Source organism: Maniola hyperantus, chromosome 10, assembly GCF_902806685.2.
Source record: "Maniola hyperantus chromosome 10, iAphHyp1.2, whole genome shotgun sequence".
Lineage (NCBI taxonomy): Eukaryota > Metazoa > Arthropoda > Insecta > Lepidoptera > Nymphalidae > Maniola > Maniola hyperantus.
The window spans coordinates 13,817,287-13,843,567 of NC_048545.1; the positions used below are offsets into that span (position 1 = coordinate 13,817,287).

Genomic DNA, 26,281 nt, shown 5'->3' on the forward strand with positions numbered 1-26,281 from the left:
GTATAGTCCAACATTGGTTTTTTTTTTCTTATTTAATTAACACATTATAAATGGTGCTTATGCCGTTTAATTATGTTATCGACTTACCTTGGAGGTGTATAAGTGAATGTTTGCCTTCAGTTTAGTAATAAACATTGCTTAACTGAGTTGTTGTTGGGTATTGCTTTCAATAGTAAGTACATCTTATGTTTGAAAATTCCGGTAACTTAGTATAATTAAAGTTTTGAAACGCTATGTGCTGTTAACTAGTTACACACATACATTTATAAATACTAAGAGTTACAACTTGTGAAACTAAATATATAAACTATATTCAGAGATTACATTAAGTTCAAGTATGAAGTTATGAACAATTTTTTTTCAGTGACTTGATACTTCATTATTTTGTTGAAATTTTGTTTAGAGCTGTGTTAAGGTTATGATAAAAGCTACTTCACACACAAAACATGTTAAGTTTAAGTGAATGCTGGTAGTTTAAAGTGACATTTAGAAACAGATTTTGTTGTATTTTAGGTTATGTGTTAAAAGTGTAAAGTAACAGTCATCAAACCATTGCACAATCTCTTTGTTTTTTTTTGAAAGATAATATGCTAGTCAGAGTTCATTGCAACTTTGTTGCCTGTTTACTTTTGTAATTGTAAAGGTTGTAACACACTGTGTACTCATAAAGGTGATACTGCACCTTACAATCATTTATTCAATTTTGGGAAGTTTTATTTTGTTATATTTTGTTTACTATAGTAATAATATGTGCTTGTATTATTAACAATATTTTGGAATAGGAACATAATTGATAAAATAGGTTAGGATAGACTTAAGAATATTGTTTTTGTTGTGTATTTTGCTTGTGTATATTTAATAGTTTAAATAACTTCTTTTGTGTTTGTGTTTAACCAATTTGTATAAGGCTAAACATAGACAGTTACACAAGCTCGATATTTTGTTAAATGTGTTTTGACTTAACACAATGGAACAGACTTTTGCCCAGTTTCATTCACTTTTGAAGGACGAATTGTGTTATGAGGTATCCATTCGTTCCGAAACTCCAGCACCTACAGTGCTAGGTTTAAAGAAACAGTTAAAACAATTAATTCAGGAAATTCCTTCTGAATCAATTTTAGAGACGGATTTCTCTTCTGAAAGTGAGTTAGGGGTTATTACTAAAAAACTTCAAGACTTAGAAGATTTATTAAAAAAGTGTTCTGACACTAAAGATAGACATGCCCTCTGTAGGTCTAAAGCTTTAGCTTCACATTTGTACTTTAGAATTTTGAGAATACAGTGTTCCGAACTCAGCTTAATAAGTAGGAAGAGTGAATTACATACAAAGTTGCAGAGTTTGATTTCCAGATTAGATGCTGACAATGAGTCGTCTCACGACGAATCACTGGATTCCGAGAGTACCGCCGTTGACTGCACTGGTGATAAAAATGTTGCCAAGTGGAAGTTACATTTCAACGGACAGGGTGATCCGCGCAGTTTCATCGAACGCGTTGAGGAATATAAAAGATCTTATGGCGTTTCAGATGGAAAATTATTTGTTTCTGCATTTCATCTTTTTACAGGCCGAGCATTGTTATGGTACAGAGGCAACAAATGTCAAGTTTCGTCTTGGTCAGAATTGAGAACTTTATTTTTAGAGGAATTTGATGCAGTAGATTATGACTACAGGTTGCTAGGTGAAATTCGAGCAAGAACACAAGGCTCTGAAGAACCTGTGTCTATCTATTTCGCTGTAATGTTTGGCATGTTTTCAAGGTTGTCAACACCACTTTCCGAAGAACAAAAGTTACAAATTTTATTACATAATATTCGCCCTTTTTACTCAGAACAATTAGCTCTTGTTGACATTAAGTCTGTCGCAATGTTGAAGGAAAAGTGTCGCAAACTAGAGGCTGCGAGGCAGCGTTCCGCCTTATTTTCTGAGCCTACTAACACTAAGGCAACTTTAAGTTCAGAGTTTGCTTACAAACAAGTGACAAAACAGATAAACACACTTTCAGTCACACCTGCACCTAAGGTTGATACAAGTAAAGGCACTGATTTTACGAAAACAAATAAACAACTATGTTACAAGTGCGGCAAGGGTAACCATTCCTTTAAATTTTGCAGGACAGTTCCGAAATTTATTAGATGTTTTTCGTGTGGACGTCAGAACTTTACAGTAAAGACATGTCCAAGTTGTAGTAAAAAGGCGATTAGTAAACCCGCTCCGGACAAAAATTCAAAAAACTAATTAGTAAGAACTGTGCAGAGACACAAGTAAAGAACTTGGTCATTAACAACAAAACATCCCTTTTACCTGACACAGTTCTGTATTCAGTGGATAAACGAGACTTTAGGCCACATTTAAAGGTTTTTGTTGACGGTTTTGAGATTACAGGTTTACTAGATTCCGGTGCTTGCGCGTCAATTTTGGGTAACCAGGCGCACAAGGTTTTTTTGAGATTCGGTTATAAATTGCATAGCAGTATTGATACCACATTTTCAGTGGCAAATGGAGACAAACTTGATTGCATGGGTTATATGTTTATTCCGATTACTTATAATTCCGTAACTCACATAATAAAATTTTTTGTAGTACCCTCTATAATAGCGGATGTTATTTTTGGCTGTGACTTTTGGAAAACATTTCAGTTAGCCCCTGGCATTTTTGATAATTTAGAATTAATTAAGGCACCTTCTCAATTTTACAATATTTGTGCGATTGATAATGAACAAATTCATACCATCACTTCTTTTGAAAACTTATCATCTCAACAGAAAGAATTAGCCCAGTCTGTAGTAAATAAATTTTTAGATATTTCTTCAGAGAAAATTGGATTGGGTAGAACAAAATTAATTGAACATGTTATTGACACCGGTGATGCCTTGCCAATAAAAATAAAACAATATCCACTTTCTCCCGAAAAGAAGGAAGCTTTAAGCAAAGAGTTAGATAGGATGCTGGAAATGGACGTAGTTACTCCGAGTGAAAGCCCTTGGAATAACCCAGCAATCTTAGTGAAAAAGGCAAATGGAGACTGGAGATTTTGCCTAGATTGCAGGAAATTGAATTCAGTGACAAAGGGGGATTCATACTCAATACCGTACATTCCACAAATTCTAGATAGCTTGAAAGAGGCAAGGTTTTTATCATCGATTGATTTAAGTTCAAGTTTCTGGCAAATTCCATTAGCTAACGACTCTCAGGAAAAAACCAGTTTTACAGTTCCTGGTAGAGGGTTATTCAAATTTAAAGTCATGCCGTTTGGCCTATGCGGTGCACCAGCACGACAGCAGAGGTTAATGGACCAGTTATTTAATCAAAATTTTTGTAGTGATATTGAAAATGGAATAGTATTTTGTTATATAGATGATATTGTTATTTGTTCTGCTGATTTTGAAACCCATTTAATTTTATTAAACAGAGTTCTGGATAAACTAAAAATGGCTCAACTATCCATAAATTTTGATAAATGTAATTTTTTTAGGAACTCTTTGAAATATTTAGGGTATATAGTGGATGAATTTGGTTTACGCACAGATCCTGGAAAAGTTGCCGCAGTTTTGAACTTTCCGACCCCAAAAACTGCACAGGAGGTAAAGATTTTCCTAGGCACTTGTTCTTGGTACAGGCGCTTTATTAGGAATTTTTCAACCATCGCTGCACCACTCAATAGACTAACGAGTAAAGGAAAGAACGCACCTAAATTTGAGTGGAGCGAACAGGCAGAGGTAGCATTTAATACATTGAAGAATGCGTTGGTAACCGCACCTGTTCTTGCGGTACCGAATTTTGAAAAACCATTCAAAATACATTGTGATGCTTCTGCATATGGTGTTGGCGGTATGCTAACGCAAGAAACCGATGGTTGCGATCATCCCATTGCGTATGTCAGTAGGAGCCTAAATAAAAACGAAAGGAATTACAGCGCGACGGAACGCGAGGCTCTAGCTGTGATTTTTGCAGTGGAGAAATTTCAGGCTTATTTTGGTTCCAAGCCAGTCACAATTATCACAGACCATGCATCCCTAAAGTGGTTCTTAAATTTAGAAAATCCCTCAGGACGACTCGCCAGATGGGGTTGTAGATTATCACAGTATAATTTTGTTATCGAACATAGGAAGGGTTGTGATAATGTAGTTCCGGATACCTTGTCGAGACTCATACACGTAGATGTAGTTGGTGATCGTAATGATAACTCTAGTCAACAAGTTTTGGTAGATGACTGGTATGACAAAACATTTAATGGCTGTAAAATCAATCCAGCAAATTTTCCGAATTTTTGTATTTTGAACGATAAACTATATCGTTACAGTAAATGTAAATACCAGCTTCTCAGTGAGTTCGACTGGAAAGAGGTAGTCCACAAGAACGACATCCTTAGAATTATGCAACAAAACCATGCAGATGCAACTGCAGGTCATTTTGGTGTGTTCAAAACTCATCGCAGATTATCCCTCAGATATTTTTGGCGTGGTATGTATAAGGACGTGGTTGAGTACGTTAAGAATTGTGATACTTGCTCTGCGTATAAACACACGACATCAGCCACTCCAGGTCTGCTAGGGAAGCCTAAAGTCTGCGAGAGACCTTTTCAGGTCATTTCGGCTGATTTAGTCGGACCTTTGCCTAGGTCTAAATCAGGATTTACATTTCTTTTTGTGGTGACGTGTTGTTTTTCGAAATATACAATGTTGTTTCCGTTACGGCGTGCCACAGGTGCCGCTGTTGTTAAAGCGCTAGAGAATTTTGTATTTTTGAACCATAGTGTTCCAGAGACTGTGATTGTGGACAATGGGTCCCAATTTACAGGATCTGAATTCCGTAATCTCATTAAGCGTTATAATATTCCGAAATTACACTACACACCACTGTACACTCCGCAAGTTAACCTTGTTGAGAGGTACAATAAGGTTGTTATGACTGCTGTAGCCGCTTTTGTGAAAGATAACCACAGGTCCTGGGACGAAAACCTGTACAAGGTCCAGTTCGCCATAAACAGTGCGGTTAATGAATCCACTGGATTCTCCCCGTTCTTCCTTGTCCACGCTAGAGAACCGGTTTTAAATGGTTCCTTCTATAAGGACACGGATAAGGAGTACGAGGCCGGAATTCCAAGGGAGGAATACGCAGGAAAGTTTGGAACTTTGGAGGACATATTTGGTCAGGTTAGGAGAAATTTGTTTCAGGCTCATGCAGAGTATGCAACGCATTACAACTTAAGGCGTAGGTCTGCAAGCTATTCTGTTGGGGATATAGTGTGGAAAAAGACCTATCCACAAAGCGACGCTACAAATTTTTTCGCAGCTAAGCTGGCACCTAAGTATGAAAAGTGCAGGGTTGTCAAGGTTTTGTCACCTTTGGTTTACGAACTAGTTAGAGTAGCTGACAACCACCCAATAGGCACTTGGCATATTAAGGATATTAAGAAGTAGATATTTGCCATTACTTAGTTTGGTCTAAACTGTTTGAATATTTAAGTTATCAATATTCAATTAGGAATTTGAATGAGTGTAGTGATGTTCTGAGTTAACAGTTACATTACCATGGTTCAGTTGAGGATGAATGTAGTGGATGTATGTAGGGATGAATATGTGATGATTGGAATGCTTGTGGTAGACCAACCGGTAGAGAAAGTAAAAATGCAAATATCGTACTTTGGGGATAACGAAAAGGGGGGGTTTTGTGTTTTGTTTTCGTTTTCCTTCTAGATAATGGATCATTTCTGTTATTTTTCCGATTCTGTTCCGAGATCTATTTTCTAGGAGAGTTATTTCGTTTTTTTTTTCTCATATTCCGATTTTGATTCGGTTTTATTTTTCCGAATGGGATAGAGAACGGTTGCCATATCAGATGGACCCGTTCACAACCAGTTTTTCCGTATTTGTTGAGTAACAAATATTAAGATGGTAGTTTAAAAGAGTGAACCACCGTAGGCCTAGACGCATTCTATCAGTCAGCTGAAGAATGATGCCAAGATGTTTCCACTCAAGTGTCTTAGACACCATGAAGTTTTTTGTATATATTCTTTTTAGAAGTTAGGGTTGTGTAGTTAAGTATAATGTATAAAACCTTACACTGTTTTCAGTATATTTATTTTGTTAGACAATTTTCCTTGTTAGTAGTAGATGTGCGTTCACGCGTAACTTCTGTGTTTTTTTTTGTTTGTTTGTTTCAGGCAAATTGTTAGTAGTTGTTGGATGACGCTGAGGGCAGCGTGGTTCAACCTGTTGAACCTTTTCGTAGGAGGGGAAGTATTGTGACGTTGTAAATTTTGAACTACTAATTAGCGTTTCGCTTTTAATTAAAATCTATTTTGTTCAAAGTATGTTGGTGCCACCTAGCATCAAGGTGCAGAACTACGCGTGGGTCGATGTTCAGAGTTCATTCGAGCCACAATAGATGGCGTTTGCTTCGTTGTCAATTGTCGTAAAAATAAAACAAAATAATTAAATAAAACCATAATATCATTTGTTTATTGTTAAGTCATTAACAAAACGGTTCTTATAATATATCCTTAGGTTCCGCAAATATTCAAAAATGAATTGGCTTTATGATCAAACTAACTGAGAGCGGCCACACTCGGGTTGCGTCTGGCAACACCGATTGCTGAGATTTAGAATTTTCCTGGAGTCAACATGTGAAGACGAATTTTTTTCGTTCCAGGAAAATCTCACTTCTTTTCGCCCATGGCTTCGCCTGGAAAAATACAATAGTCATAAATTTTAGTCATCCTAACGTATTTTCAATGTTTCATCAGTTATGGTGAGTGAAAAATCAAGTAATGTGGATTCGACAAAATGGCGGTTTGGTTAGAGAAAATCCTAATCTCATGATTTCTTTCAGTTCCAGTTATTTTAACTTCCCAAATAAATGAGGATAATGGGTTGTGGGTGGACTTCTGAAAACCATTGGTGGCCAGGAGTTCAATAGGTGAGTTGTGTTTGATCGGGAAAATTCCACGTGTCGAAATTTTCACACAGCACAAATTATAATCTTGTTTTTCTTTGTTACAGGGTTTACGTTTACGTTTTACGTTTAGCTTCAGTTTTCCGTTTTAGTTTTCCGTTTGCGTTTTCGGTTTTCGTATTTATTTCTTTTGCACATTCACGTTGACAACTTAATTGCTATGGATAAGACTTGGTGAAAATCTTTGTAATGAAACATTTCGGTTGTGAAGAATCAAATAAATTGAGTTTTGGATCTTGGCCGATGCCGTCCAGCTACCTTGCAGTCTTCGCACCTACAAGTAAGCAAATGTTTGTATCCTGCAACAGTTTAGTGAACCTTCTTAGTGTATGTGTACAGTAAGAACCCTGTCTTTACTACTGAGCTTTTATTTTGAAACAATTTTATGAATTTTACTGTGTCATTGTCTATTCCATGCCAATGGCATCTTAAATTTAAAACATAGATTTTATGTACTATCTACCTAAGGCATTCTAATGTATCTAAATTAAGTCTTGGCATTAAGCTAGAATAACTAAGCATTATTAGCCATCACGATGTATTAAGCGACCCCGGTAAAAGTTACATTAAAAACAATTTTGCCTAACATCTAGCAAATTTCATTTATAACACCTCATATACATTACAAGGGAGTCGACGGCTAGCTTCTATTCTTTACTAGGTAGATAGATCAAGTAAAGTAAATTATTATTTTCCTCTAATCTTTGTAAGGTGGTAGATTATTCCGTATCCGGGTATATTTCTATTCCGCCCAATTTACCACCCTTACAATTGGTCGTATTTAAATGGTCTTATTGCAGCCTAAAGTTGCGTCCTTCGTAGAACACATATTCGAAAAACCGGTCTGATGTTGGGTTCTCAAGGTGCTGGAATGATGACTTTGCACTGAAAAGCTTAGCGTTGATAGACTCCGAAATGGTTACTTCGCACCGAAAAGCGTAGCGTTGATAGACCGCCCACTAAGTTGACAGATGACATAAAACGAGTCCACGTGGCGTGTGGAAATCCCTTTTTCCTCTTATGCACTACAGTCTTCGAAACTGGTCATAGTCGTTATTTCAACTCTGGCTTGCTTGACACATCGTCCCTACCCCTCCCTGACCGTGTGAATTTCCATTGTGACCTTTCCCTTGAAGAATTCCTTGCAAGAGACTATGTCTGGCAGAGCTTGTCTATCGGTTGAGGACAACGACAATGAAGTTGGGTTGTCACAGTCATGACTTACTTGAAATGATACAGCGATCGCGATGTGGTCGGTCACTAACATGCGTATCCTGCTAAAGGTTGCATCTCTGTCTGCAACCTGGCTGAATTCTGGCGACAGTCGTCGAACACAACCGCAAATTGCGACATTTTGAACATCATCGTTACCCCGTTTATTGTTTGGCATAGGCTTTACTTAATGAGTGAAATCACACCTTGTGCGCAGCATTCCTCATTTTGGCACATCCCGCAATATATTACGTGCAATTAGAACGACGCATTTTTATAAAATTTTGTACTCAGTGTAATTATTGCAGCTATAGTTATAGTTTTTTTTTACTATAGACACACACTCGACCACTATCACACCTGATGGAAAGTGATGATGTGACTTAAGATGGAACGTGTTTACCTAGAAAATGCTTATTCGCTCTTGTTTTAATAGTGGTTATGTTTGTGGCCCGTCTAAACGTACCCTTACACTTGAAGAGCAATTTATTCAGTTTGGTCCTTAAAACTTGGTCCTAGTTCAAACGCAAGATCCCGGCTTGATTTCCTTTGGTAATATTATATTTTGTATTTCCAATAATAGTTCTTCCTATTCTTGAGCACTTCTTCACTGATGATATAAGTAACTTTTCCCGATAGCGATTCTTTGTAAAATAACTCGGCATTCTTGTGACATACTTACTTAGGCTGAGATCTATAGAGCGCACTTTGACTTTGCTCGGACTTGAATTGAAATTTCATAAATCCTTTCTTAACGGATGCCTACGTCATAATAGCTATCTGCATGCCTTTCAGCCCAATCAGTCTAGTAGTTTGCGCTGTGCGTTGATAGATCAGTCAATTAGTCAGTAAGTCAGTCAGTCACTCACTCAGTTAGTCAGTCAGTCATTCAGTCAGTCAGTCACATTTTACTTTTATATATTTCAGATAAGAGCATCCGAGACAAGCCTGCAGCCGTTTGAGAACGGTCTTCTGACAGCCAAGGTCAACGTGGAAGTGAAGGTGACTCCAGAACTCTTCCCTGGTGGAAGATTGAGGGTCGCCTGCTACGCCACAGTATACGACGTGTACAACCAGTCTGCTAAACTTGACTTTCTTACGCCGGAGACGGACCCAAGACCTGAAAGAAGTAACTAGTTTCTTTTTCTCCCACTTGCTCGGATTTTTAGGGTTCCGTAGCCAAATGGCAAAAAACGGAACCCTTATAGATTCGTCATGTCTGACTGTCTGTCTGTCCGTCCGTATGTCACAGCCACTTTTTTCCGTAGGCAAATGGCAAAAAACGGAACCCTTATAGATTCGTCATGTCTGACTGTCTGTCTGTCTGTCCGTCCGTATGTCACAGCCACTTTTTCCGAAACTATAAGAGCTATAAGTACTGTTGAAAGTAGATGTATTCTGTGAACCACATTAAAGTTATCACACAAAAATAGAAAAAAAAAACAATAAATTTTGGGGGTTCCCCATACTTAGAACTGAAACTCAAATTTTTTTTTTTCATCAAACCCATACACGTGTGGGGTGGGGTATAGGTCTTCAAAAATGATATTGAGGTTTCCAATATATATTTTTTAACTGAGTAGTTTGCGCGAGAGACACTTCCAAAGTGGTAAAATGTGTGTGTTGTGTGTGTGTGTGTAACTTCTAAAATAAGAGAATGATAAAACTAAAAAATATACGATGTAGGTACATTACCATGCAAACTTCCACTGAAAATTGGTTTGAACGAGATCAAGTAAGTAGTTTTTGATTTATCGTGCAAAATGTCGAAAAAATACGACTGTAGTGCGGAACCCTCAGTGCGCGAGCCTGACTCGCACTTGGCCGGTTTTTTAACGTGTGAAATGATCTGGTAGGTAAGTATATAATATTATATCAAAAGATGCCTTTTAACATAAAATCTTGTTTATTTTTACAGTAACTCTCGGAGGTGGTACATCGAAATGCGTCCTCAATTGGCTTCTCCTGCTCTTCCTCTTCTTCCTACCAATGATGGTGATGGGAGAAGACTACGGGCTACTCAGTGGGGACTTCCTAGATATACCCTACACGTATTACGATGAAGAGAGTGAAGAGAATGCCATCATCTCTCTAGTGGGAGGGTGAATTTAGAATATAACAGTCTAGTTAGTAAATACGAAATACGAATTTTGTCCGTTCAGAGGCCCAAGCGCAGGCCACATTGGGATCGAAGCGAAACGAAACTACAGTCATCATCATCATGATCAACCCATCGCCAGCTCACTACAGAGCACGGGTCTCCTCTCAGAGTGAGAAGGGTTTGGCCATAGTCTACCACGATGGCCATGTACGGATTGGTAGACTTCACACACCTTTGAGAACATTATGGAGTACTCTCAGGCATGCAGGTTTGCTCACGATGTTTTCCTTAACCGTTAAAGCAAGTGATATTTAATTACTTAAAACGCACATAACTCCGAAAAGTTAGAGGTGCGTGCCCGGGATCGAACCCCCGATCTCCGATTAGAAGGCGGACGTCCTAACCACTAAGCTATCACAGCAACTACAGTAACAACTACAACTTACAAGCAAGCAAGAAACTACAGTACCCGGCAGGAAAATAATGTTGCACATCGAACTTTTTCGTAGAGCGTTGTCTCTGTCGTTGAGACCGACAAAACGACATATAAGAATGAGTGACAGAGACGCTCTATGAATCTCTTCTAAAATTCGATGTGCAATATTTCCTACGGGGTACTCTAAGTTCGTTTCCTTTCACTCATGTCGCTACCGCGTCTTTTCATACTTCGGTTCACACCGTGAACTACATAGGTACACTAAGCCAGTGATTGGTTACTTAGTAAGCGAGCTTAGGGAGCTTAGGCAGCGAAGCGATACGAAACTAAGTTCGTTTCGCTTCACATCCAATGTGGCCTGCGCTTTGTACTTAAATTTTCAAGTTGACCATACGTGCGTAAATCAATAGGTACTAAGTATTCGAATTCTTTGTTACTTAAGTTCATTGCACACTTAGATTTAATGAAAATAAAATGTGGCTAGTTCTTTTGTACACAATCTTCAAGTCGTGATTAGGTACACCTGTAAGTTTTATGAACGTAAGTAGCTTGCGTAATTAATTGATAACAAAAATAAGGTAAATGACACTTAGTTATAAGAGTCCCTGTGAAAAAGGACCCCGGATGGGTTCGAAACTAGTCGGGCTAACGTTGACTTAACACGTGAGTAAAGATATACCTACCTATGTATAACGGATATCACTCACGATAGTTTAAACGCTAAAACTTATAAGAGTGTTTACATTTTGTAAATTTGTCGTAAGTTAATTATGTAAGCTATTTACGTGAGTAAAACTTACAAGTGTAATTGCGGCCTTAAAGTAAACAACAAAATCTGACAGGATTAAATCTCGTGCTTACCCTTTTCCGCAGGAAGCATTGTGAAAAGAACAGATCTACCTACTAGATTTAGTCCTGTCATTTCAATTTAGTTTAGAAGTAGTACTCTTACAATTAGAGCGAGACAGCTAAATGCATTTGAGCTCTGATTAGAACGTGACAAAATAAATATTTTTTGTCCTTATCACCGTGGTTTTTTAAGCCCCTTACTTTCGCGCTAAAATGCAATCGGCGGCGGGGTGATTACGTAAAACGTTGCAGTAGCGACAGCAACGCGACAACAGTACCAATGCGACAGTCCATTTGCTGTCTCTCGTCATCTTCTTCTTCTTATTTTGCTTTGTGGCTATTGGTGTCTCTCTCTAGCCGGATGTTTGACAGAAATGCTCGCGAGATGTACGCCTGTCGCAAACCTGTCGCAAGATACGTAATCACCTCGCGGGATGTGAAATCAGATGTTTTCCCGTCCATTGCTAAATGACAGATCTACGCGGTTAACTTGAAAATTTTGACAAGAGTCCCAGAAGTGAATTCAATCTGTTGATATTATTAAATGTACTTACTTAAGATAAGATAGATCTAAGCAATTAAGTAGTACCTACGCTCTAAAGTCAAGATTTATTTCTCGCATTTAAGAAATAAATCATTGCATCTGCAGTCTAGCTTTATTTATATTTTAAATCTATGCATTTAAACAGAGACAAACATGGTCATATTATTTATAACTACCTAAGTAGTTGCTAACACGGCGCCTCCTATTTCTATACCACATTCGAGCTGATAGAGAGAGCCAGCGCGTGCCAGAGCGTCGTTATTTTATAAAAGCTGAAAGTTTCTCTGCGTATTGTCTATAACACTGGGAAAAACATTTGCAACCCCTTGCTAGACAATCTTAAAGTTTTAAAAGTTTAAGGGTGTCTGGCAGGGGGTTGCCACGATACTGTGACTTTTATTATTATTCTGAAAAAATATAAAAAAATTGACTTTATACTTTGACGTTAAACTTTTTACACCTTTATTACCTGTTATCTCTCAAAGTGACTATGATTCAAACAAATATCCAAACTAGCGTTCCTCCCAGTTTTGGGGACAATGCTATTATATATTCTGTGACAATACGCAGATAAAATTTCAGCTTTTAAAAAATAACGAAGGTCTGGCACGCGCTGGCTCTTAGTCCATGAGTTGATGCTTATATTTTGTTTGTACACAAGACTTATAAGACTTATAAGTCTATAAGAGCATTTAGTAGTACGAAGAACACGAAAGTGTAAATGTTTGACCACATCCCCTCAAAGTATTATGTTACCATTACCAAAGATAATGTAAGTATAAGTCTCGCAAATTGCTAATGCGCGTGGCTGCTATTTTGGTGACACTAGACTGAAGTTTCGAGCTCATTTATTTCAGCTGACGTCAAAATTACGTCATTTCGGTGTTAATTAGAATGGTTCCAGCGCAATAGCAATTTGCGGGACTGATAGGTACCTACTAAGCTTACTTTTTTCACTTTGTGAAAATAAAGTTAATGTCTGACGGCAGATGGCAGGTCTTCAAGCTTTTCCGTCTTCCTCTCGGAACAATATTGCTCGCAGGTTTTTCTCATATTAGATCAATCTTGGAAATTATAACGCCATCTACCCTAAAGTAAAGAAACAACTACCTGCATCAAAGTTCTTATATTCCACCACTAGAAATGTAGCGCTGAATGAAAAAAAATGAAAAAGGAAAAATCTCTAATGCTTTACCTACTTAAAAACTGTGTTAGAAATTTAAAAAAAAATTAAAGAAGAATTAGTAGAAGTATAGTAGAAGCATTTTCGTTGAAAGTTTATTATTTTTAAATACTAGCTAAGCCAACCCGACTTTGCTCGAATACCTACAATGTAATAAAAATGAGTGTTTGTTTGTTTAAAAAAAGAATATTAGCCATTTTAAATGACTAATATTCCCCTTTCCTCTCCAACTAAGCGTCAGGCTTGTGCTAGGAGTAGGTACGACAATAGTGCAACTTGGACGATCTAACCTAAGGACGCGCCTCGCATGATTATTCCCCTCTGTCAATAGTAATGGATTTTTAATCCACTGCGTTTATAAACACTGTTTGCGGAATCGATTTTGTCATTGTCAGAATCGTTTTCGATGTGTGACGACGTCTTACACGCTGGGTGAAAAATGCCTGTTTGTGCCGTTAGTGAGTGCAAGAACAAATCAAACACATCAAATTTACAAAAAGATGGAATTTCATTTCATAAGTAAGTATTTTTGGTGTAATAAACGCTTTCTATAAATTAAATTACATAAATTATTATAATAAAATAACAATCGAGAACTTTACCGATTCAGTAATTGAGTACGTAATAATTCGGTAGAAACGAGTCACACTCCTCACGAGACTATATTTTGTTTTTTCTAAACAATTGCAACCCTCGGTATATATAAATTAGGTTAAAATTTGAATACGCGTGAACAGCATGAAATTACGTAGTAGTACGATAGTGATTGCGGTTCGATTATCGATATCGATGAAAACATTTTCTTTATTATTAACGACTAAATTACCGTCTTCAAGTCAAGTAAAGAATAGTTATTATTAATTACCACAATTTTTTCGCTACCTATACTTGTAATAAAACTGGTCGATTTCTGTGATTTCACGTACTTAATACATTTAAAAAAATATTAAAGCAACGCAATTTTAGTGATAACCGCGAAACGGGGTAGGGTGTCTCTGAACTGGGTAATATGTAGCTAAAAGGTGTACCTTTCTCAAGGATGAGGATTAGGTAATAATTTATCATAATCGTTTTATTTTTACAGATTTCGATATTTTTACAGAGAGAATCGCCAAGAATATACATACCATTAACCTAATGGTAAATAATGACGTGTTAAAAATAGAAGAGGCCACCGTGTGTGTTTACTAATTTATTTTCATAGTATCATATCTGTCTTATGGAATTTTGCTGTGGGGTAAAAGCGGCAGGTATTGAGAAAATTTTTGCATTGCTAATTTGTAAGGGCAATACGTGTAATATTTAATAACTTACATTTAATTTTTTTGGACAAAGAGTACACCATATTGGAATTACCATGTAAACCCAATGTGCAATAAATAAATGATTGATTGGAAAGAAAAAAACATTTTATTGATTGATATACCTACTAATTATGTTTGGTAGGCTTTTGCGCGGTCAGGTTTATTTTGTATTATATAATAATATAAGTCATTAACTTGGACGATCTAACCTAGGTTAGATCGTCCAAGGTCATTAATAAGCACATTTTCACTATCGAAATTTTAAATGAAAATTTCGTTATATAAAAAAAATACAAAAGATTAAAAATGATATAAAATAAGTAAAAAAGTATGTGCATATTTTTTAAATAAATATTTTTCTTATTTTTACGTTGCATTATTAGTTTTTGGGATAATTACCTATTAAGTGAGGTGAATGTATGCAAGAATACGCTACGCTGACCAAACACTGGTTTTAAGTTATTAAATACGAGTAATAAATTCTTACTTCTACTTTTGTTTCTGAAAAACTATCGATATATTTTAAAATATCGATACGGTAGCATCGCAAATCAATTTGACTGTCTTACACTCGTAATGTCTTTGTATGTTGATGTATATAACTTATTAGTGTGCGTAAAATGTAGTAGTGTTGAAGATTTAGATATGTGTGTGTTAATAATGACACAAAACTTTGTAGAGTGAGTGTGTCAAGTTGTCTATGTAGTGTTTCCTCGTCCCGCACCAAAAGTGACAGAAATTTTTATTCGTAATATTAGGCGCGTTACAAGTCCATAGGTTAGATCGTCCAAGTAGTGCAACGGTCGGGGTTTGAACCGTCGACCTTTCGGTTTTCAGTCCACTCCTCTACCCGTTGAGCTATTGAGGCTAATGTTTGTTTGTTGTTATGTCCGTCGATCACAGTGCAACGCAGCAACGAATCAAAAGAATATTTGTAAAAGAAAACTAACCGTGTTAATCATGACTAACACTCTTCTTTCCCCTCCAACTAAGTGTAAAGCTTGTGCTAGGAGTGGGTACCTGCGACAACAGTGCAACGGGTGGGGTTTGAATCGACGACCTTTTGGATTCCAGTTCGCTCCATAACCGATGAGTTATTGAAGCTATTTTATAATCAAAGACGTAGAGAGTGATATAGGCTACTTATTATCCTGGAAATTACAGTAGTCCCAAGGGATTTTTAAAACATCTAAATCTACGCGAACAAAAACATCGTCTAGTTTCTAATCTTTTTTTATGGGCGTCTATGGTAGAGAGAATCTATATGTAAAATTCTAAGGCTCTTGAGTCTTGACTCATTGTTGTTCAATATTATTAAAAAAACCGGCCAAGTGCGAGTCAGGCTCGCACAATGAGGGTTCCGTACTACAGTCGTATTTTTTCGACATTTTGCACGATAATTCAAAAAATATTAAGCATAAAAATAAATAAAATTCTGTTGTAGAATGTACAAGTAAAGCCCTTTCATATGATACCCCACTTGATATAGTCACTCACTTCGAAAGTTGAAAATACTAATTATTAGTTCATGAGCACATTTTTTTTTTGTGTGATCTAACCCTAAATTCACGGTTTTCAGATTTTTCCCCAAATGTCAGCTATAAGATCTACCTACCTGCCAAATTTCATGATTCTATTCCCCATGGTCAACGGGAAGTACCCTGTAGGTTTCTTGACAGACAGACGGACAGACAGACAGACAGACAACTAAGTGATCCTATAAGGGTTCCGTTTTTCCTTTTGAGGTACGGAACCCTAAAAACTGACTGACTGACTGCCACAATAATATTACTTTTTTTCTATGTACAGATACAACTTACAAGCACATTAGGTACTAGGTACACATTCAATAAGATGCGAAATTATTCATTTTTAGTAGCCACGTGTGATTCACTTCATTATTATAAATTTTTTACCTATACTGTAAGATTTAAGTCAATTATTTAAAAAATTATCGTTAATTTTTTTATTACACCTACTCTCATTTTTATGTAGTACCTACAGTACGGTGCAGAAAGTAATTCGCATTTCGGATTTGTAGAGCGTTGTCTCTGTCACTGATACCTATATTACGTTTTGTTGGTCTCAACGACAGAGACTCTACAAAATGAATCGGCTATCTCCTTCTAAAAGTCGATGTACATTATTTTCTGCTGCGGACTGTACCTACCTAATGTTTGTTATTAGAGGAATACATTTGATAGTAATAAAATAGTAGGTAAGTCTGTCTAATTTATAGCTCTGTATTTTGTATATTTACATTGGTCAACGAATTAATAAAATTAATTTGTTATCATTATGACGTAATTCCAAAGGGAATCGAAAAATGCTTTTTATTATAATTTTCTTTAGAATACGTGTATTTGGTTATAATATGGTTTTTAATAAACTATGGCTAATACTTCTGTAATAAACATCAAATTGTTTAATATGTTTAATTTGCTAGAATATTCATTTTGTATTTTTATATTTTATTAATATTATAATTATAAATATTATGAAGTTTTTATTCACTTGTTTTAACTATATTCCAAAGAGTTTAAGCTATTATTAAGAAAGACGTTATTGTAAGCAAAGATGTAAATATTTAATGTTAATACACCAAAATTCGATACAATATTCCTTTGTTTTATTCAACAAGCACTCATTCACTTTAGGTATCACTTACCGTCAGGTGAGATTGCAGTCAAAGGCTAACTTGTAATCGAATAAAATAACATATAAATTCAATGACGCAGCATTTAAATTAGGTACCTACCTACGTACGACGCGCCTTTAATTTAAAGGCACAAGGTGCAAATTGTGTTTCTTGATAAAAACACAAACCAAGCTTTATCTCTATATATATTATATAAAAACCGGTCAAGTGCGAGTCAGGCTCCCGCAACGAGTGTTCCGTACTACGGTCGTATTTTTTCGACATTTTGCAAGATAATTCAAAAACTATGATGCATAAAAATAAATAAAAACAAATAAAAAGTTTTCAGATTTTTCCCCGAATGCCAGCTATAGGACCCACCTTCCTGCCAAATTTCATGATTCTAGGTCAACGGGAAGTAACCCTGTAGGTTTCTTGACAGACCGACAGACATACAGACAACAAAGTAATCCTATACGGGTTCCGTTTTTCCTTTTGAGGTACGGAACCCTAAAAACCAATAGGTAATTGCGTTTAAACTACCGTGAGTGATTTCCATAAGGTACCAATAGGTAAATGCAGAATAAACAAAAGTTCAGCAAAGAGTTAGCAAATGCAAATAAGAAATGGCACTAAGCAACTGGAAACAAAATAGCAAGAAGTAATTGTGGGCGCGCCGCTGCATAAATGAGAGGCGATTATAAAAGCAGCGCAATTAGGGGCGCGCTAGAAAAATCAAATTAAACCTCTAATGAACAAACATAGACCATGAGTTGGTTCCCCGTAGGGCACACAGACTAACTCTAAATAGAGACTAAATGAGGAAGTATCTAGGCTACATTTTCATAGATGGCGCTGAATACTACCACCACTAAAGATGAAAAATAATACCTACATCTATTATGATCTATGCTTTAATGTTTAGGTCAATCAATGACATAGATGAAGAGTAAGAGCTAGCGTGCACTGCAATTTTCCTTACGTTTCTTCCCCACAAAATCTATGAACTATAATAATAGAAGTAATTAATTATTTTTGCAACCGATTTAAATTAAAAAATTAAAGCCTTAAATTTAAAGTGACGCCCCACACTCTTGACGATGGTCAGCTTAAAATATGATGTCTATTTTTTAGCAGATGTCTATATGCTGTGAAGGTATTTAGGTTATACGTGGCAGGAAAGACGGACGAAGACATTTTATTGAATGCAAAATAGGAAAAAAATATGTTGCTGGATGATAAAATATGTCTTAGGAATTATGTCTTATAATAAGACTTCGTCTGCATGGATTTAGGTGTTTTATTTAATGTAGTAGACATAGTATGGATTATACTCTATCCGCGGAAAGAAGTTAGTAGGTATACGGCCGTGTCTGTTAAGTAATCCCATACGAATTATAGAGACAAAAGTCTCAGTGGGCGCTAACCATTTTGAGACACCCACCAATCTCAAACAAACCTATGCTTTCTAATTGAATTACGAATGTTTTTGAAAACGTGTTTGTGATTGGTTGGTGTCTCAAAATGGTTAACGCCCACTGAGATATTTGTCTCTAATTTGTATGGGGTTACGTAACAGAAAGAGCGTTATCTATTTCCGTAGATAGAGTAAGTATAAGGATTTGATATCTTCTCTATACTATATAAAAATGAATCGCTATGTGTTGCTCATCGCAAATCTCGAGAACAGCTACACCGATTTCGCTAATTCTTTTTTTATAATATTCCTTGAAGTACGAGGATGGTTCTTACGGTTATTCTTCTTACAAAAAATTTAAAAGTTGTAAGTATTAAAAAAAATAAAAAATTAAAGAATCGACTGTTAGGCGCTACGAAGTTCGCCGGGTCAGCTAGTACGGAGTACCTAATAAAATATACGTGTACTAATGTTATGTTGTGAACACCTCTATAAATATTGATCTCTGTAGCAAAGTTGGCCTGTGTCAGTTATCTAGAGCTTCTTCCCGTCGCATAGTTTGTCTCCGCAGTTTCCGCTCAAGCGGGATTGCATTTTTGCTTAGGGTTTTTATTCTAGGTTAAGCGTAGGCACAAACCACTACAACGTAGGTTAAGGGATATATATGGTTTGAGGTCTATTTTGTAGTAAACTGTAATATATATATATATATTACAGTTATATATATAATATATATATATATAATTGAATTTCTCGACTTGGGAATTGGTGACTGACTGACTGACTGGATGACTGATCTATCAACGCAGAGCTCAAACTACTGGACGGATCAGACTGAAATTTGGCATGCAGATAGCTATCATGACGTAGACGTCCGCTAAGAAAATATTTTTGAAAATTCTACCCCTAAGGGAGTGAAGTAGGGGTTTGAAAATTGTGTGGTCCACGCTGACGAAGTCGCGGGAATAAGTAATATAATACTATCATTTAATTCCAGATAATAGCTAAGTAACTACTTGTTTTTGGAACCCAAAAGTAATTTTAAATTTATCTACTAAATAAAGTTTCAGACCGTAAGTTCCAATGTTATTACAAATTGTATTAGATAGGCACTAACTACTAGGTACTTCAATACACAAAATAAACAGTTGAATTTTCGAGTCTCCGAAAGTATATAAACTCAGTATATAAACTCACGGTCTTGTCGCCAGAGTTATCCGAAGCCACAATTAACAATGCAAATTTTACCAACGCCATTCTGAATTTCATACGACGAATACATATGGAAATTGAGTTTTAGCGCTAGAAAAACAACTTTGATAGGGTTCTCTTTTGAAGTCTGTTCATAGTTTATATTACTGTGTGTGTGTTTTATCATCATCATCAACAACAACCGATAGACGTCCACAGCTGGACATAGGTCACCTGTTGGGACTTTTTTATTTATTTTTTCCACGCACCACGGTCTTGCGTCTCCTGAATCCAACAACTCTCTGTGACTCGCCTGATGTCCCTAGTGGGGGTCTTCCAACGCTGCGCTTTCAGGTGCGAGATTGCCATTCCAACACCTTTAGAAGATCCCAACGTCTATCGGTGTTTCAAACTATGTGCTCTGCCCATTGCCACTTCAGCTTCGCCACCCGTTGACTTGTGTCGGTTACTCTGGTTCTCATACGGATCTCCTCATTTCTTATTAATTGATCACGTAGAGTAAGTCCAAGCATAGGCTCTTTCTCTATCGCTCGCTGAGTGACTCAGAGCTTTTTTAAAAATATAATAGGTAGGTACTTTGTTTATGTCTGCAGACATTTCGGATTTTTGACTAATGAATTTAACAAAGTACCTATTACCTTTTTGCAGAAAGCTATTAACATTTTGGTAGATAGATTTGGTGGATAATTTAAGAAGCTGGCGAAAAACACATTGTAATCATACTTAATAACAAAATTCCATTTTGTTCTCATGAGAGTTTGAACTTTATCTCTTCTGATTGGTCCGCCTTCGTATATCTGAAGAATGAAGTGACAAAGTATAGTTTCATAACAATAGATAAGTAATATTTTATTTTCTTTGGAAAACCAACAGCTTAAATTGATCTTAATAATCTTAAAATTACGTAACTAGGAGTTAATAACAGGTTTTCACAGTTAGATACAAAATGAAATAGTAAAAAGAACACCTTGACAAGCAAACTATAACTAGAAATATTACAATTACGTTATGCAAGCAAACAACTTTGTTAAACTTTGGCGTGCACTATTTACATTGCCATAAAGCAAGTCTATACCTAGTACCTACCTACTTGATTCGTTATAGATTGAATTTAGATTGCGCGAAGCGCGAGCAGTGAAGGAGTTTGATCTATTGTTCGTTTTAGACACTAAAAAAAATGTCTGGATGCACGTAGGTATTAATAGACGTAGATATATTGAAGAGAACTCAACACGTCAAGCATAATGAAAGTCATACGGTGAAGAAGCTTGTGTTGGGGGTACTTTCAAGTAATTTAAAATAGTTAGCATTTCCATGTATGTCTATCTACGAACAATCGCGTCGAGAATTCTCTTCAGTGGAAGTTTGGAGAACTTCATTAGTATTTTGTCGCCGCGGCTAATTTATGGGTGTATTGTAAAGTTAAGACTCTTAGCTTTGAAAACGTAGGACTTCATTCCTAAGAATTTGAATAAATCCACAAGGCGTGTGTTTGCGCTACATCTCCTCTAGTATTTAGAGAATTACTAGCTGATGCCCGCGACTTCGTCCACGTGGATTTATATATTTCAAAATCCCGCGGGAACTCTTTGATTTTCCGGGATTAAAAGTAGCCTACGTGTTGATCCAAGGTATATACTATCTTCATTCCAAATTTCATCCAAATCGGTTCAGCTGTTTTTGCGTGATTGAATAACAAACATCCAAGCATCCAAACATCCACACTTTCACATTTATAATATTTTATTAGGATTAGGATTTTTAAGTGTAACCCTGCATTTACATGTTCACCACTCGTGGCACGTCTCGCCTCTCGCTGTTATAGTAGAGGTATGAAAACCGCAATGCACAATGGCTTTTGCTTGGCTCTTGAGTATCGCGCGATCGACTGATATTTATGGTCAAATGTGTTGTGGTCGATCACCTCAAATGTCATCATACATTACTATACTGTGTGATGTGTTGTACGGGTCTTCTTCGTTTAGCTGTTTGGGTACGGGTCTCGAGTCTCCTCACACGGGCAAGGTGCTGTGGCTGGGTAAATCGGTATATCAGTAGTGAGTCTCTCCATGTGTGTATGCAAGTGTCGCCTAGATCCAAGTTTACATGTCGCGCATAATCCCAGCACAGCTCGGTTACGAGGCGAGATTGAATTCATGAACAGATCAACTCGTTTCCCAACTTGCCACTCGTCGTCTCCTGTTTTGCGAATGTGTAAATGCACCGTAAATTTTTTCACCTTATTGAAATAAATAGCTCAGACGTATGATATTATGAGCGTAGGTAACGTCAGCCGACGACATCATTCGGATTTTCAAAATTTATCAAAATTCGAATATCCCCATAATTGTCTAAGAAATACATGAGCAGGTTAATGTGACATCAGCTTTATATGCACATCATACATTGTGCATATAAGGTATATTACATCACCATATAAATTGCATTGCAGGAACTTGGGAAACAAAATTATAAAGCAATTTTCTACCTTGAATATTATAATTTGCTGTGGAACAGTTAAACTATTATACTATTCTCTGTATGCTTTTAATGTACTAAGCACATATCGTAAAACGTTAGGAGTTTTCTTGGAATAATAATGCCGTGGACCCCAAGAACTTTCCATATACACTTACGACTTACTAAGAATTCGAGCCTCAAAAGCTCAACGGGTTAAAGAAGTGGACTGAAAACCGAAAGGTTAACGGTTCAAACCCCGCCCGTTCCACTATTGTCGTACCTACTTCTAGCACAAACTTGACGCTTAGTTGGAGAGGAAAGGGGAATATTAATCATTTCAGATGGCTAATATTCTTTATTAAAAAAAAAGGAATACGTATTGACTAATGATTTTAAGCTCATTTCGCGGTTTAGCGGCATATTTTAATGTAGATAACGATTACATACGACGATTAATTTGGCGTTACGCTAACGCCCGTATGTACCTGTTATCTACATTAAAATAATACGTATGTCTCTTATGTTAGCGGTTATGTGACGTTTTGTCGGTCTCAACGACAGAGACTTTCTGCCGCGTTTTGTACGAGTACAATGGGCATACGGGAGTAGGTACATGGGCGGTCAAAATGACCAGTTTTTAGTTAGGTACTATAGCTAACTTCACACGCCATTTTTGCTTTTACGTGAACTAAGTTCTAAGGATAAGCCAATTGCGTACACACAGTTACGCACATTTAAGCCTGTGCGCACATTTTCAAAATGTGCGCACTATACCAACCAGAAAAATAAAACTTTTTAAAAGTCTGTCAATGTTGAAAATCTCTGCATTCCGACCTAAATATACCTACCAGGAAAATGAAATATTCTAAAGTCTGTCAATGTTGAAATCTGCATTCCGACCTAAATACTCTTAGTTCGACGTACTTCGCTGTAAGGACACAAGTGTACCGGGACGGTGGATAAATCGCTAATCCCGGAATGCACTCACAGCCCCGGCAAAGCGGCATCCGCGCGCAGTCAGGTGACTGTGTAAACGGTTTACATGTTTTATTTCAAACGTATTCTCTCGATATCCTCTCTCTATAGTGGCGTTTGTTTGGCACTCTAACAGAAATGTGCAGTTTGCTTGTTTTTGTTTTTAACATTTACATCCGAGTACATACTCGATACAATTGCGAATTTTTTTTAAAGACTTCTACCTTTTATGGATGTAACATTCGTCCTTGCATCCGTCAGATCGATTTTGTTCATATAAAATCATACAAAATGTAGCCTGTCACCCGGACTATGACAACTAATCTTTTTTTTTTTTTAAAGAATATTAGCCATGTTAAATGACTAATATTCCCCTTTCCTCTCTAACTAAGCGTCAGGCTTGTGCTAGGAGTAGGTACGACAATAGTGCAACGGGCGGGGTTTGAACCGTCGACCTTTCGGTTTTCAGTCCACTCCTTTACCGGTTGAGCTATTAAGGGCTCTTGACACCTCACACATCAAAATCGGCTCAATAGTTTTGCCGCTGCAGTAAAACACACATAGATACAAACAAACATACATACATGGACTTCCAAAATCATAACCCTTTCTTTTGGCTTTGCCGTAGGTAAATAAATAATAGTAGACGTTGAAGGCTCCAGAAAAATAAAATTGTACAAACAATGCCTCTATCCCGGGTATTCGGAGCTAAATGGTTGGAAGCCCACTTTGTTATGCAGACGCGTGTTTACCCGGATATCTGTACAAATCCGGAATGCGCTATCACAGGCGCGGTAACGTGGAACTCTATGTATAAGCACAGGTACATGTTACATAGTCCATATTGTAACGAAATTTTGAAAGATTGGGAAATTGGGTATTTGACTACATGAAAAAAAAAATTCTCAGTGATTATTAAATAGAGGATCTTCCAAAATACGTAAAATCCACGTCTTTTGTTAGTTTTAAGCGTAATAACCATTTTAAATTATCGATTATCCTAAAAATAACGTCATTATGATGTCACATTTCAGTATTTCGTATAATATCGCATACTAAGTGCGCGTTTTGACGTTTGATAAAAAGTTACTGATTTGAATAGTCGGCAAATACCGTATTACATATTACAAACTCAACAATTTTGAAATTAATGGGATCAGAATTATCTTATTGTAGGTGCCTTTTAGGTGTTTTGATTCTGCATCAAAGCATGGGCTCTACAGCAGCATTTGCACAATGACTAGTCAATGTCACTAGCTTGGATTTTCAATCATGAAAAATCTATTTTCAGGCCAACAAATGCTCAAATATAATATATTGATCCTTGATCGGGTTCGCAAGCTACTTTGGGTGTTCATAACTATGGTTGGAAACCCTCATTGACGGATATGTCTCTACCTGGCTAACTGTACAAATCCGAAATGCGCTATTACAGGCGGAGTAAAGCGGAACTTTATACAAACACAAGTAACAAAGAAATTTTTAAATGATATCTGTTTTTTTATTAGTTTGTATTTTATAGGGTTGCTAGTAAGGAAGATCTATATTTTCATGTTTCCTAGTTACAAATTAGTCACGTTAAGCTGTCCCAGCTATATCATCCCAAGAAAATCTCTACTAAAAATGAGAAATAAGTTGTAAAGAGAGAAAGAAAGAATTTTAACCATGGAGTTATTAATACTGCTTTGCGCTGCCACCTTATTTTATTTTCGTGATCAAAGTTTAACCATCTGATAAACAACCGGCCATCAGTGTTCAAAAATTAAGTTACTTACCTACTGATTTATTCAAAAATTTCAGTTAAAATAAGCAAATCAAAATCAACAACTCGATCGCAAGTATTGAGAGAAAAATGTGGAGATGTCTATAGAGATAGGTACTCGTCTACAGACGAGTATATTCCCAAATCCGCACTGCGCTACTACCGCGGTAAATTGGAATTTGTGTACGAACGGTAACTGTGTAAACGTTTTATTTAAAATATGTACTCCCTTGATATATTTTTCATGCGATCTACAAAATAGAAATACTATTGTGTTTCGTGTTGTTATTGTTGTCTGTACATATAAAAAGACGAGTCCTGACTGAGTAACAAACTGACTAAGTACAGCCTTAGCCGCTGGAATAAGAAACTTGAAATTTTAGCAGTAGGTTCCTTGATACAACGTCGGCACTCATTGAGAAAGGGTTTTTGAACATTATACCACTGAGCAAGTGAAATAAGGGATGAAAATTTCTTTCAAGTTATCTACGTATGAAACTGTGTACCTATCTTGGCTTTCGATTAAAAATGAAGAAATACGTGAAAATACCCCAAGGGGGTTAAATAAAGGATGAAAATTAGTATGGAAATCCGTAATTTTTCAAGTTATAATAAGCATGAAACTTAGTATTTGGGTTTTCGGTTACCTAATGGTTTTGGATTAAAAATGAAGAAATACGTGTTTCTGGATTTCTGAAGATCTACCCCCAAGTGATAAAATAGAGGAGGGAAATTTGTAATCTCTTATATCTACATGAAATTTGGTGTTTTGCCTTCCGGTTGAAAATGAAGTTATATAGGGGGTGATTTCAATGAAACGGCGGTAAGTTGCTGTTTAAAGTGTCACTTATATTGGGTTATCACAAGCGTTACAAAGATACAAACAAAATTACAAACATGGGCGACACCCGCTGCTATAACTACGTCGCGAACCCGATTACGTTACGCGCGTCCGGTGGTATATCGCCCAGGGAGCCGTTCACCCCTCGAGACAGTTTTTGAAAGACTCATGGTCCCGGCGCACACGCTGGGAAAACCTGCTCAGGGGGGGAGCTCCGCCACCCGCTACGGGGAGCCTTTGACGAATATATTTCACGAAGTTCGATCTAAAACCCTTACTCTGGAGCACGGTCGTGTCCTTATTCGGAAATCGCGGCGAGGCAGTGACGATCTCGCTGCGATGGAGCCTTAGGACTTGCTATAGTTAGTAGGATATTTTTTAGTCCAATCATG

The 26,281-nt window shown here is 36.8% G+C and overlaps 1 protein-coding gene and 2 long non-coding RNA genes across 4 annotated transcripts in view; 2 read left to right on the plus strand and 1 right to left on the minus strand.

Annotated features, from left to right (window-relative positions):
* The window catches only part of LOC117985893 (uncharacterized), a 112,403-nt gene extending 101,587 nt beyond the window's left edge, over nucleotides 1-10,816 (plus strand). Inside the window, exons 5-6 of the mRNA XM_034972696.2 lie at nucleotides 9,095-9,296; nucleotides 10,086-10,816. Coding sequence (XP_034828587.1) covers nucleotides 9,095-9,296; nucleotides 10,086-10,273 — 390 coding nt within the window. The 3' untranslated portion in view covers nucleotides 10,274-10,816. The remainder of the gene's footprint in view (nucleotides 1-9,094; nucleotides 9,297-10,085) is intronic.
* Nucleotides 1-26,281, minus strand: part of LOC138402940 (uncharacterized) — a 354,014-nt gene that overhangs the window by 39,484 nt on the left and 288,249 nt on the right. The window lies entirely within an intron of this gene.
* LOC138402942 (uncharacterized) lies at nucleotides 5,783-7,112 on the plus strand. The gene is made up of 2 exons (XR_011237250.1): nucleotides 5,783-6,751; nucleotides 6,833-7,112. It is a non-coding gene; the product is annotated as an uncharacterized lncRNA (long non-coding RNA).